Below are 15,802 nucleotides of genomic sequence, written 5' to 3'. Positions count from 1 at the left end.
TGCAGTGTCAGACAGTTTGTCCTCAGTAGAAAACTTGAACCCCGACATTTAGATATTGATTCACCTGTATTTATTATTGTGGGTCCGTGAAGCAGCACAACATCGGCCAAGTGAATACAAAACGTATCGACCACCACATCACATGCTGCTGGAAACAATGACGAAGCCAGAGTACTAGCAGACCATGCATAATGAAACAGTCCAATGTTGTTTTGTACAATAAGAATCTTATCGCCAATTAACAGGTATTAGATTTAAGATGTCGTCAGTCACAATAGGTCAAATGGAGCTTCAGATAGCTTATTTATCGATGTGCTTCTCACTGCTTAAAATAATTATGCAGAAGAATCAGAAGTCGTACAGAAATTCCCAGTTCGGAATTGACAGTTTATGATATATCAGACCCATGTGTTAAGATTTCTTGTTCCATCTGTGAGCATTGCGCGCTGTTTCACTAAACACGGAAGATTCAGATCTCCGTGTCATGTATTCGTCTCCTTTTGTTTTTCTCCTTTTTTTATTTTATTTTATTTTTTGGGGGGACTGGACTGAAACCCTTGACATATCGGATACCCACAAAATTGCAAAAAATATCAACAAAGGGTGTTTGTAGACAACCATTAAAAAAACACACGCGGGGTCAATAAATAATCGATACTTGATTTTCAGGTATTTACAATCTGTAAATGCAGCAAAATCGAAAATGGCGGATATGGTTGCATCTGTAAGAAACTACTGATATCAATAAACAAATTCAACAAGCTCTTACCGAAGGCGTCAGACCTCATCCAAACAAGATGCATATTATCTTTGTGTCTCAACAACTGTTACATGGTCAGCTGATTGTTCTTGGGAGTCGTTATGATATTGATTACCACCCCGGTCGATAATTATCAAGATATACACGCGATGAAATAATCACTTATATAACGATCGAGTAATCAGCATTCTATTTTCTTCTTCGTGTCGATAACAAAAACAATATTTCAAATGATCCGATAAATATGCCATCAATAGCCTCATTTGAAGCACGGTGGTATTATTGATGAAAATAATGTCAGGCGTGGTATAACACAATATTTCATTATCAAACCACGCGTACGGTATCATATGTTTGCCAAGAGGTTCTGAGAATTACGAGAGTTCGGAATAATGGGTACCTTGATCATATCACAAATAAACATAATGTCGTCGAAACTATATAATGTTTATTGACCACGAGCGTAACTCAAACTGTCTTTCATCTCCTATCTAAAATGTTTGTTCAAAATGGTTCGGACATCTGATCAAAGAATATATCGAACACATCACGAGACCTGATCAAAAAGAAAGGTACGATTGAAAAATAGTTAACATAAACGCATTGCATAGTAAGACAACAGTGGGAGCACTGAAATATGTGACATCTTTGACAACTAAAAATAACGTCAAATACGGTAATGTCATGTCAACATGTTGCAATATGTCATGACGAAATCTGGTAATATTTCATGTAGAATTGTGGTAATATAATGTCAACTGTTATGATATTCGCCAAATGTTACATGTGAAACCCATGAAATTGTCATGAACAAGTATGGTAATATGGCATGGCCAAATATGATGACATGTCACGTCAGAAGCTGAAAATCGAAAAATGATATAATAATAACATACAAAATCTGTATGGCGATTTAAGACCTAAAACACTCACAGGCGTTTTTATGTGGTAATATGTCATGTACAAATCTGGCAATATAAGATGTCCAAATGTGCAATGTCATTTTGAAATATGACAAAAGAGAAACATCCTGACAAACAGTCATCAATATATGATCTTCGCAAATGGTTTTCGTCTTGCTCATTTAGACTTGCTTCCTGACGAAACAGTTTGGATATGCTTAAGTGCCCCGTCAAAGTTCAAGATCAACATTTTGTATGTCCATAGCCTAACAGGTTTCTTTTGGTATATTTCTATATTAAAAGGATTTTGCACTGTGGGTGTTCATAAATGTTCATGAACAATTCGTATGTCATAATATTACAAGACGTTCGTCAATACAGTAATAGATGTTATATCTTAATATTTGATATACGAAGAAGAAGGATTATTCAGGAAATTTTGTTTTGTAAAAAATATCGCAAGTAGAAGGTGAGGAATAAGATTGTTTTCACTTACATGGTGAAGTGCATGTGTGTGCATATTAAAGCTATAACAGTATTATTGCAGACTTAAACATTACTTATTACTTTTGAATATCTAAGTTAAGATTAATTACATTATGTGGCACAAATTTTGGGAATAAGCCATTTGAAACAAAAATATCGAAAGTACACAATAGTAAATAAGAAGCTCTTTGGTGAAGAACCAAACACAAATGACCATCATGGTGTATGCAACAGCTGTGAAGTGAAATTCACAATCTCCAATTGTCCTCTATCATAACATTTCATTATTCTGCTAGTTTGTACATCCTTGACATTATTATTAGAAGTAAAGTTCCACCACTAAACGGTAATAACTCACGTAGCATGTTTGGTAAAGTTATATGTAGAAATCGTTTCACCATCTATTTCAACTTTTAATTCTGTTATTTAAATGTATTGCATAACTTGTTCCTAAATATAGATATTTCGTAATGGATAATTACTATCTGCTTTATTAGATAGTACTTCACCAAAAGTTATTCCTAAACTGTTCTACTAAAAATTTATATGAAACATTCATCGGGTGTTTTGATACAGACTTGACATTCGACATTGATGACGTAATAGGCATATGTGATTAGCAAGATATCTGTTCACGTTGCACAACGTTATATACATATATACGGATCGCAAAGGTACATATTCATGTATATATTGAGGGAAACAAATAAAGGAACAACACTTCATGGCAGTGTTTCTTTATTTATTTTCAGAGTTCCTCCCACAGCGCTATTCACAGCTGGTGTTCAAAACTGGAAACTATTGAAGAAAAGCTTGAATTAGCCTGTGTTCATTTATTTGCTTTTCTCAGTATACACATGAATATGTACCTTGTACATAATAAAGTGACGTCATCTATTAACGTAATTTTCACAGCTGCTCATGCTCAAATAAATAAATCTTTCGGCAGATAATAGAGTGTGGATATTAGCTGACTACGACTTTTCATGTTAGTGTCAAATCAACCGTTAATATTGTCTCAGGACCTGTTTACAATGTGACTCGGTGTAGATACGGACATATGTAAGAATACGTCAAGCGTGTCGTAAGGAATCAATGCATCCATTGCTCGTTCTAACAGCTACAAAATCAAGGGCTATGCAAATTAGTTACAAAAGGTACTGAAATATGAATGAATGTCTTTTCCTATGAGTATACACTGCCCTTGAAGCCAAGGTATTGCTACAGCGTCAAAGACAGCTTGTTCTTTAAGATCAACTCACTTCCATGGAAATTCCTCATTGAATAATCAAGTTGCGAAGAATGCATTATCTGAAATGAAAAGCCGCTCAGGCTAATACTAACAAGTACTGTGCAAGGGCATAAAATTAACATTTTTGTAAGATATTAATACTTTACTTTGGACACGCAGTTCCCTCTTCCCATGTGTAGTGTAATAAAGTACACTTCCCCTGAACTATTCTAGTTAAAGTACAAGAACTCTTACACGCCGATTCGCTCATGCAATACGGTACTATCTCGTATATATATCTACTGCAATCTGCAGTGATAACACAACTAGTGTTTTGTTATGAATAGCACCAAAATCTTTTTTTTTCTTTGCGGCAATCAACAAAACACATTTTACAACGATATAGAACCATTACAAAGGCTGGCATACATGTGTACTTCAACCAATAAAACAACACGAAGCGTAACAAAAAACAGAAGTACGTAATAATTTTTGAGACAAAAAAACTGAAATCTGGTACTGGGCCCTCAGTCTCGAAACGTTCCTAGCCTAAAGAATTCTTAATTTGCTTCGTAGCCAATGTGTTAAGAATGGGCTTAAGAACTTCGTAGGGCTACGAACGCTTCAAGAATAGCTTGCCTGTTGCACAATGCACACCATTCACGAACACATTTATTAAAAGTATTAAACAATATATTAAAAATACTTTTAAACAGTACTTTATGCCAAATTACCTTTGGTGTATGACTGTTTTTGCGTCATAATAAATAGATAATACTGAGTTACTTCCATCTTTTCTGTTTATCGTTTAACATTTTAGATGAAGAAGATTTGATTAATTTATTTGTTGTCCCAGCTATATGACGGTAGTCTGTTAATAATGTATTCTTGACCAGACAATCCAGTGATTGACATCAGGAGCATCAATCCGCACAACTGGTATATACAGACATTTATCAAACATTTTGCAATGTGACCTGTTTCTGACCGAAAGGGTTTATGACGCCAACCTTAGGAAACAATAAAAAAAAAACTTACCCCTCGTATGATATTACCACATATGTTATGATCCGTGTGAAGTTCGTCTGTTCTGTAATAGTGCAGGATAGATGCGAACACGCCCGGGTGTCTGTCATAGAAGAATTCCTTGGTGTCGGGGTCCCAGCTTTCGTCCCGGTCATGAAGAACAGCCATGGTGGCAAGACGGGTGCCCGGCTTGCGTTCCAGGGTGCTTCTCAAGGTCTGAAAGGCTACCCCACCAACATTGATGGTCAGCCGCCTGTCAAGCTTCCGGGCCCTTGTCAGTAGGGACTCCATGTCCTTGTCCAATGATATAGATATGCGAACTTCTTTCAGCCGATGGTCATTGTCCTTTAGGGTATCCACTTTGGGTTCAGTTTGGCTCCTAGAAAGGAACAACCAGCATCGTGCTTAGAATATGTAAGTTTAAAATAAGTGTTCGACAATAATGGTTCAAAGTTGTTCCAGTAATATTTAAAATACGTTCAGTCTATCTGATACTAGGGTATTGTTCCTCCACAAGTGAATTTATCTTGGTTCGGGAACTATGAACTGAAGGCGGGCCAGTTCCATGTGGCACAGGAATACACGTACGTGACATCCAGAATTGTCCTTACTGCCCATTGCCGGATTACACCTTTACAATCCAACTTTAAACCTTCCTCCACAGAGATTTCAATAATCCAATTCCGTCCAGAAAGAGCACAATACCAAACTGCACTTGTAAACCTCAAGGCGTCGAAAAACTGTTGTCCTAACTTAACATGAGAACCGAGTCAGGCGATGTGTTCCATGCTAGCGTCTGACAGTATGTAATGAACCACCCAGAGACTCTCCACCTCCAGGTGTGGGATAAATCTACCTGCGCTATTGTCCCTCCGATCGTTCCGTCTGCTATTGGAGTCGATCGTATCTACAATAGGCACCAGCCTATTCCCTCGGGGATTAGGACAATTGCGTACCACCATTAACTGACTAGCAATCAATAAATCCCGAGTCGTGATATCGCTCTCAATACAATCACCGGTCGCCATTTAAAGCTCCTGCCATCAAATAAGTAAAACTTTAAGAATGCTTTTAGATATATACAAGTTGAATCCGAGTGACTGGAGAGTGAAAAGCTATTTAGTTTCAACGGGACATATATTATCAATGGTTTTGTTGTCATTTAATGAGAAGCTTTAAGGCCAATACCCGAACATGTTTTGCAGGTTTTCAGTCTAAATAGCCCCAATCGAAATCTATTAAACAACGCCATTGGTTATTGATTGCCTTAAATGACTACAGCCATTTTAAAAGGAGATATAATTCTGAGTAGGATATTCGATAGTTTCCGTTTTAGGCAGTGACCACTGAAGTGTTACTGTTAGACTACGTATTCACGTTATACCTGTCACTTCGTGTTCAGATGCAGACGATTTCCGGTTGCTGCTTTGACTGCGCATGCGTTACACAACTTCGACATGCAAATGCAATTTAGAAAAATCCTTTATACATAATATTTTATTCATGTTCGTGTAAAAATATCCAGACGGGAAATTAAATAATGATTGCCCATCAGTATCGAAGAACATGTAAAAAAAGTAAGTGTACACATTTTCTTGCTAGCGCATCGCGCATTATAAATGTAATGACATTTTGTCATGATCGTGTATGTTTATACGTTCAATAAACCACAATTACCGTGTCCACAATTGAAGGATGATTTGTGAATGAAATAAATACGAGCATGAAAAACACATTTAAACTGCACTGGAGGGAGATATAACACAACGTCATTCATAAAGCATCCTGGATCAAGTGTATTTTCCGATATCGCCAGATTATGACGCTTGCCGCTTATCACGTTAACAACCTGCATAACTCACTGTATGTCTGTCTGTCTGTCTGTCTGTCTGTCTGATACTATAACAGCTACTCTCCAGACTGACCTAATCCTTATACCAGATACACACCAGACTGACCTGATCCTCTAACAGGTACACCCCCAGAGTAAGAAAAATCTAGAATGAAATCACTCCCCTCTGTAATCTGTAAAAAAAACTTCACGGAGACACTGTGCTAGTGGTGTGTATTTGAGTCGTCGTCACATATTGGCGAAATATATTTTCCTCAAATGAAGTACACTTCTTTTCTAATATAAATTTCTAAAATCACTGACCATAGATGACCCAATCCCAAAGCACAAAATATCTATCATATTATTCTGAAGTCAAGTTATAAATCATTTTAAGCATGAAAACGCCATACGTGTCACACACATGCATATAAAGTACATTAAGGCAGCATTCTTTAGAAACAGATGAAAACTAACACTCCTTAAAATGAATATTTGCATAAATATCTGGTTGTATGTAGCGATTATCCGGATGGGCACACCATATATTTGTGACCTGTGTCTCATACTGTGTTGTCTCCTTGGGCAAGGCACGTCATCTTCATTGCACTCAGTCCACCCAGCTGTTTAAAATGGGCACCTGAGAGCGGATGTATGGACCTGTATGGTGGTACTTAGCGCTCAGTAGCTGCTTTGAAAGTACAGTTCCGTCAGGATAACAATGTAACACCAGAACAGCATCGAGTTGGATTCTAAGCGCAAATATTAGCATTATTATGATTACTGTGGTAACGCTACCGTTTCACTTAAGTAATTTACGCTTAAACAAATGTGAGTGTGAGTGAGTGAATTTACCGGGTCTTCAGCGTGACGAGCAAACGCTTTAACCACTGGGCTACCACACGTAAACACATTGTGCACCTTTGTCTCTGAATGGTGGTTTGTCAAAATTAATCAAAATACTTTTGTGTGTTCACATAACATACATAAGTAAGGCAATATGGTAGGAATATTGCCGGAGCAATGTAAAGAATATTAACTCAATCACTCACTTTGAATGGAGACTTCCGTTCCCGTGCATGTCTCAGCGTCTCACGACTACACTCCGTTGGTGAGCTGCAGTTGGACAAGGGCTTGCCGTACAACGACTGAATCCCAGGTTTGTGTCCATTTCTGTTTAAGGTGTGGATAACAATGTAAGTGTTAAAGCAGATGGTCTTGCTGCAATTTAAATGTCAGTTGGCAACCAATAATTCTCGTCCATTCCAAGCTCCGACAAAATACGCAGCCATGCCAGAATACACAGAGCAGTCGTAAGTATAGATTGTTTTCATCGTTGGAGGAGTGATGTAGCCAAGTCGTACAAGCGTTCGTTAGTCATGACCCGGATTCGAGTCCCCACATGGATACAATGTGTGGAGACTTCTCTTAGAATCACGCATTCCTTTTGGTACAACACTGGTACTGACTTTACTTTAGATCATGATGGTCCTGAAGGGAATTCTTTCATTCTGCAAATGGGGAGTGTTACGATCTTGAGTGATCTGATCCAAGGACGAAACAACTTCCGATTGATTTGGTCCTGTGGAGTGGTTCGATTTTCATACTGTGGATCATAATACTGCCGTGCGGAAGACAATATATACCCATGTTTCATGGTGGCAAAAAACTTAAATTACCAAGACCTATGTTCAGCATCTATTACCTTGTATACTTGATACGGGTATCATTATGTGTGTTGTGGGTACCCGGTGGGATACGTCATGACTGTTAATCTTCTAGAGCCTCACAAGCAGCTTGGGTTAATGGGGGAATAATGTGTTAGCGCCCTGAGCATGCATAAGTGCGTGGACACAAGCGCTTTCAAAATAGCCATTAATAACAATAATGATCCTAATTCCGCTGTCCAGACAACTGTGTTTTGCTGACTAAAGTTTGTTATTTTGTGGCCAAATCCAGTTTCAATATGTGTGTTTTCTTTTGGCCCCTGGCATGTTTCGAAAATGTTTCCCCGGCCACCCAGGACAGGGAATATTGTACGCAAGGGATTTGCCCATTTTCTGTATTATGATTTGACCTGGTTCATTGACAATTACTTGTACGTTATTATTTGCAAGGGAGGTAACTCTTGGTTGGCGTTGGCTAAAATTGGGTTTCTATTAACCCTCGATTCTTTTAAAATACAACATTACGAAAACGAGGAAATAAATATGCGATATAATGTAGAATTTAATTGCTGGCCACTCCTTACACTCCTTGTAGATGAACTACACTGCTGGTTTTAGTAGTATGGTGCAGATGGTAGACGACACACAATATGTTTACATGATTAATTATTAACCATTACAACGTGCTTTTTTATACCTTTCGTGTCCTTCGGAAATAGCATCAACGGGAATATTGAATTTTTCATGAAGTACAGATACTTCAGCACGTATAACCAATGGCTTCCCTTGTCTGTCCTTGGGACAGTTTTTAAACTATATTTTGAATAAGACTGCTCGCTCATGTGATCAGTGCCTCAATTGGAAATAACTCCATCCTTCAAGCATAGAAGCGGATTGACCGTCTATTGGAGTTGTAGTTCGGGGACATAACTTCTGGGTTCCCAAATGCGCAAGTCGATGCTCATGCTGTTCATCACTGGATTGTCTGGCCCAGGCTCGAATATTTACAGACTGCGGCCGTATAGCTGGAATAATGCTGAGTGCGGCATGAAACTGAACTGAACTGAACTGAACTGGACTGGACTGGACTGGACTGGACTGGACTGGACTGGACTCACTCATTGAAATGAGTGCGACGTTTCGATGTAGGTACTAACAGTGTTAACGTCGCACTCATTACAGTAAAGAAGTTGACTATCCATAGAACTTGGTTTTCTTCAACATAGAATATGTAATTACGAGCAGGGTATGTGAAGATCTGGGTTAGAGGTGATCTTCAGCAACCCAAGTGACTTCGTAAGATTTGACAACGGGTGATCAGCCTTGTTTCTCGGTTGATGCAGTCTAGCATATCTCATTTGGGTAGATAATTGTTTACTAAATATCCTGCCAAAGAGTACGAATTACATCTACGTAATCAATTACAAGCCCCATTGAACGCGTGACAAGATCTCGCTGTTCGCCACCAATCGCACAACAAACAAAATCCACACGTATAAGTATTGATACACTGTTTGCCATGGCGTGGACACACATGGCGGAGGTGCATATCTCCTTGAAATACGTTTTGTTTTGTTTTTTAATTTTCGTGTTTTGAAAATCACAGATAATAGCATTCGCAGGTCAATAATATAGATTAGGAGAACATTGAACGAGAGGCTTTGATTTGGTGCGTGTAATTGATGGACTGATGTTTAATGTTAGTTAGATTGGACTGGATGGTGTATTGTGGACAAAAACATTTCAAGTCTATTCAATTATCTATGAACCTGGAAACACGCCCTTCACACAGAGAGAAGCGGGGCTTTGCTCGATTTGTATCGTAGTAAAATACATTTCTTTCAAACATTATCAGTTGTTTCTGGAAAGTAGGGTATCAGAATTGCCCATTACCGAAACACCTCAAAGACTATTAGACTATAAATAAAATAAATATAATTTTACTTTTAAAATTCTGTATACGAAAACCACTTGGGTTTGTTGTTGTTTCGGAAGCTGTGGAATCTGAACGCGGGGGAGTATAGCATGTATAACTGTCATGACGTGGTGTTGACGTCATCGGCGCGGTAGATTTGCCCGTGAGCGTTACTTCACTTCCATCGCAGACCCCAGGTAAGGAGCACGGGGAGTCAGTCTCGAAATTAGGAAAGTGGAAAATCAGAGTAAGTAAATATTTTTTATTATCATTTAGGACATAAACATACTGTGTTGGGAAATCAGCGGTATATAACGAAATTATAATAGCTCTAAATTTGATTTAAAACCGAACGCGTAGCGTTTACTGACGTCATAGTAGAATGAATTATATATAGGTGTGCATCCCAGATAGGGTGAATTTTATGACTAGTTTATATTGTCAGAGTGTACAGATTAGATTTCGAAGGTTAACGAACTAGAATGCCGGGGGCACGAAAATGCGTTTATTGTGGGACATTCACTGGCGAAGCACTTAGAGAAACACATTAATGTTTGTACCTATATAGAGTGAATGAGTTAAGTTGTACGCCGCAGTCAGAAATACTCCAGCTATATGGCAGCGGTCTGTAAATAATCCAGTCTGAACCAGACAATCCAGTGATCAACAGCATGAGCATCGATTTGCGCAGTTGGGAACCCATGACATGTGTCAACCAAGTCTACTAAAATAAACTATAATATAGACAATATGGACCAATATAGTGTTTCAAACTTATAGACTTTTAAACTATAAATGCCACAAACACAAGTTATTGGGCAAAACAATTGGTATTATTGCTGACATTGATGTTATCGATATATAGTATATATTTAACTTTAATACAACAGGGCATACGACTGATAAGATGGGGATATTAATAATTACTGTATAAAACATACCAAAGTCCGGACTATTTGTATGGTTTTCGCATAATTACTCTCAGAATTCCGGTAAACTGCTCTTAGTTTGTCATTCAAGTTTGTTTTACAATCCGGACTCTCTCAATAACAGTCCCGACAACCAACTAGCTATGAAAACAATGTTTCATAAATCGGACATAACTGAGTGTATTAACAGTCCGTTGAATACACATATGCGTTACCTCAGTTTTCAATGGTTAATTGATTCCCATGAACACACATTATTTAATGTGATAAGATTAACGCAGTTTGTAGTCCTAATATCACAGATTACTTGCTTGTTTCTCATTCACTTCATATTTGTGGCAGACCGAAAGGTAGGCGAACTGATTTGTCACTTCCTGACAAAGTAAAACTTATTGATGAGTCAACGAGTCGGATAAATGAGTCGATCCCAAGCCAATCCACAAAAGAGTTTTGACAAATATTTGTCATTTGCTTCAATTTACACTGGAAAGGGCACAGTCACAGATACTGGAAGTTAGGACAATCTTTACTCAGTTTATTAAGATCAAATTGACAAAATGTTGGGTTCCTGCTAAAGCGACCTTGAAACAGCAAATTATATGATGTTGGGCTGTTATAATCAACTCTGCACCAGACAATCCAGTGATTGATATCATGAGCACCGATCGATACGGTTGGGGTAAGACGACACGCCATCAATGAAATCAACGGAGCCTGACCACCATGTCCGCCCTTACACCCAGTCACAGCTGTCGTCGTTCCGTGATAACCGAATATATGTTTTCACACATTTCACATACTTAAACATCGAATGTGAGAAACTGCTCCCTTAACACATCGTCATTAAAAAACACAACACCCGAGTTCATTTAACGACCTTGTGTCTCTAACATATGTTACACTTGGGACACACTTCCTTACTGAAGCACCGATTCTAGTACTTTTGTTGGGATGTGTCATATGCGGGATTCGAACTCACACCCTCAGAGTCGGGCACATAATCGCCATCAAAGGTCAGTCGCCTAACCTGCACAGCCATCGCGACTTCCACTTGTTTCTGTAACATCTTCCTCTCGTGCTTCTTGGACAGCATCTCGTTCAAACGACCTCGACCTTCCCCAAAGGAACGTATTACGCTTCCCTCAATAAGACATTAAACACCACTTCAGTGAGATATTACCCCGTCTTCGCTCAATGATGGCATTAATGTCACCTACGAGACATATTGATGCATTCGGTGGACATCAAACCTTTGCGTGGGGCATCTCCTGACTTGCATAAAGACAAGGACTGTTGCCATTAAATGATTATCAACTGGTTGCTATTTTGCACCACTTTCGCCAAAGATCAGGGCGCATCACAGTTATTTTGCCTTTATTATGGTATTAAGAACACAATATAATGTCCTAACCATATGTGTCAGAAATGGCAGAAACCATTAGTAAAGAACATGAAAGGGTGTCGCTTTTTTTCTTCTTCCTCCGACCAGTTCATGAAAAGTCAGGGTTACATAAGTGAGTGGTTAGTACTTTTCTTGTGTAATGGTGCAAAACATATCAGTCAATGTAAGTGTCATTCATGGTGTCCTGCTTATGTCACAGCTACTGGCGCCGAGTACAAGTACAACGACTTGCTGTGGTGTGTGAATCCGTTTACTTGAAAGCGTCGTAGGGACGAATACCATGTAATCATTTAATTTATGTCTATAAAAATCAAAATGTATTCGTGTATGTTAGCATACTGTCATAGCCCAGATTTGTATCAGTCCCGAAAGCAATGTCTACTGGCAATCTTGGATGCCGACCAAACATCAATGTATAAGGCTATACTCGGTTGTTTCATGCCTTGTACAGTTATAGGTATAAACAATCGGTCAGACGTGAGCTTTCCAATCTGATTTATGGTTGGAGTCCAATGTCCCAAGCACATTCAACAAGGTTGTATGAATACGCTCACATTGTCCATTTCCCATAAAAAAGATTAAAAAGGGCTGAATACTTTCATGTTTCCATGTGAGAAGTTAAAGTGCTAGTTGGACCTCGAAACTTTCGCAAGACATTTTGTTGTTTTGTTTTGTTTTTGATATTTAAGTAAATTCAAAAGTGTAAGTGTCTTGTCATTTATTAAACGAGACTGAAACAACTTTATCTTGCTTTTATTTCATAGAAACAATACATTCATCTGGGAAATGACTTCATATGAGAAAATACTATTGCCATAGTATTGCAATAGTTGGTCGCAATAGTATGTTGCAGTAAATTATCGCTATCACCATCGCAGCCCAGCCCTCTGTACCCGGAGTGGATCATACTCCCAAAACGTACTAGAATCTGTATTTTAAACACACGCTATACATGGTATATAAAGAGTCTGTCATTTATAAATTATCAATAACATATTTGCAAGCTTATGACAGAACGTGGATATACAACTAGAGAAAGTCTTTGTACACAAGTTTTACCGTCTAAAAATCACCTAATATCTTAAGGGATTTTGTGGAGTGATTTGGATCTATTTCTGAATGTATTTATCCGTCACTGTGATGATCCAGCACCAGAACTCCAGGCAAGTTCGTCAACACACTGAGAAACCGCGACTACCCATGACATCCATCAGCCAGGACGAAGGCCCCAAGTAAGATCAAGGACGAAACCTTACTGTCATTGTTTGCCAATTGACCCTGTCCGCTGAAGAAATAGACGTCACCCTATTCAAAGGCTGCTACAGGTCCGTACTGATGATGAACTGGAGAGGAGGAGGAGAAGGAGGAGAGAGAAACACGAGACAAAGAAAGGCTTTTCCTATTTACAGTTACCCATGACGATCAGGGTTACAATTGGCCTTCAGCAACTTATCGAATGGGTAAGGCTCGCTGACTCGGTTGAAACATATCATCGTATCCCAGTTGCATAGATCGATGCTCATGATGTTAATCGCAGGGTTGTTTGGACATGTCTCGATTATTTACAGACCGCCGTCACATAGCTGGAAGAGTGCAGAGCTTAGCAGCAGACAATCCTAATCCCATAAATGATAAAGACAGGAATATGGCAGGATCTTAGCGACCCATATGCGTGTGCGATTTCCACACACAACGTTAGTTATCTGCATAGAAGGTGCTCTCAAAGTGAGTCCTGATTTGTCGAATCATTTTCGTACCATTCATGTCATCCCCCAGTGTATGCTCGCGTGATCAACAGCCGCCTGGTCAGATTCCTTGTCAAAAGAAGACCGCCAATGCAATATCTGAACACTGTAAGCAGGATGTCCAGACTTGATATATACCGTCCTTTAAAAGCTTAGCCTGTATTGTGCTGTCTCCTGTAATCGTTTCCAAAGTGCTTGATGATGTATGCATGAAATGTACCTTGATGCGGTAATGCATCACTGAATTATGTATGTGGCTATCAAAACCTATGACACGGAAAGTCTTTTCTCTGATTTATGACAAGTCTTCTATCACCACGAGGTAATGGACAAGTGATGCGGTGCATTATATATTAATGCATGGTATAGTGGTTGTAGTCAACCGTGGTAGTTCTGACATATATAAGCATCTGACAGATAGTGTGAGACTGCTTTTGTGCAATTATCACGTCCGATATTACAAAAGTAAGGTAGTAGGTCATGCACATTGGACATATTAATTATAGATTCCGTATGAAGATAGTTTAGGAATTCTGTGAATACACGTTCACTATATACACACTTTTGCTGGAATAGATTTGGTTTGGTTGGTGTTTAACGCCTCATTTACACAAACAGTAACACAAACCCTAGTAGAAGGTCGCTTCAGTGAACCTTTAGGCTTGACCAATCAGAAGACAGCTTACCAAATCACAAACGTTAACATTTGCACACACAGTTTGAACTTTTATCTCGAAAACTCGAACGATTATTCCGCGATATATCGCACGATCGCTTCCAAGTGATACACATGAAGGACACCATTATTGACAACAATGTGTAAACAGTCGCTGAAAATGGCGTATTTGTGACTATTTCAGAATGTCGTTTGGTGGAAATATAAGCTGATGGTACCTATGTCATCAGAAACCCATTAGCGTATAAACTAAACGTCAAATATCTGTTTTATGCTGATTTTCGTTTGATGAGAGATCAGTGTCGCCGACCGTAAGAAAAAAAAATCCAGAAATCCAGAAAACAAGTCCCGCGGAGTCCAAAATAACAGCAGTTATTTGATTGGTTAAATAAGTTCGGCTGCCTCGCGTTTGATTGGACGGTAATAGATCACTCAGTGGTTAGCTGACTCGACCTCCTACTAGTACCAGGGTTTGTCAGACTCAGGATTGCTGTGTAACGAATAAAACTGAGACTAGAGTTAAAGTGATTTGTTCTGCCCTCACGGTTAACTTTGGTTCGGCATCTCCCAATTGTGCCAGAGGATGAAAGGTACAAGTCCTTCCATCTCAGACTGATGGTTGGTTGTTTGCCGCCCCACTAAGCAATATTCCAACTATATGGCGGTGGTCTGTAAATAATCGTGTCTGGATCACACAATCCGATGATCAACAACATGTAGCATCGACCTATGCAACCAGTATATCTTAGAGTCAGTGAGTTTAATTTAACGACGCGCACATATTATTTCAGCTATACTGGCGATGGTCAATGCACAATCGAGGCTGAACCAGCAATCCGGTTATCAACAGCAGGAGCATCGGTCTATCCAACTGGTATACCCGAGAGAACAGTTCGACGTTTTTAGCATCCGTCCAAGACGTCCACCACAACCGACTACATTTGTGATGGGGAACACATGAATGGAAAAGAGTCCTCGACGATAAGTCACGTATTTTTTTCTTCCCCCAGCTGAAGGCAGGACACTTATCTGCAGTCCATCAGAAAGGAACGTTCTGGAAGGAGGTCTTTCATAGGTGAGGGCGTTATGGAGTGGAATAGAACTTGCAGCAAGGATGTCAACGATTATGAGTTGACGTTATGAGGTGCTGAGAAGGGATCTTGGACATAACCTCTTCACCGTTTTGCACTTGAACACTCCTGGAATGTCGCTTCGAGTTTCTTTCAAAAACT

General features: G+C 39.1%; 1 protein-coding gene across 1 annotated transcript in view; it reads right to left on the bottom strand.

Annotated features, from left to right (window-relative positions):
* LOC137278239 (voltage-gated potassium channel KCNC1-like) overlaps positions 1–5,526 on the bottom strand; it is a 51,397-nt gene extending 45,871 nt beyond the window's left edge. The window contains exon 1 of the mRNA XM_067810457.1: positions 4,418–5,526. Within this exon, the coding sequence (XP_067666558.1) occupies positions 4,418–4,696 (279 nt within the window). The 5' untranslated portion in view covers positions 4,697–5,526. The remainder of the gene's footprint in view (positions 1–4,417) is intronic.
* Positions 5,527–15,802: the final 10,276 nt, after the last annotated feature.

The sequence above is a fragment of the Haliotis asinina genome, chromosome 3, assembly GCF_037392515.1.
Source record: "Haliotis asinina isolate JCU_RB_2024 chromosome 3, JCU_Hal_asi_v2, whole genome shotgun sequence".
In the NCBI taxonomy this organism is placed as follows: Eukaryota; Metazoa; Mollusca; class Gastropoda; order Lepetellida; family Haliotidae; genus Haliotis; species Haliotis asinina.
This window is presented reverse-complemented; position numbering and strand designations above follow the sequence as displayed.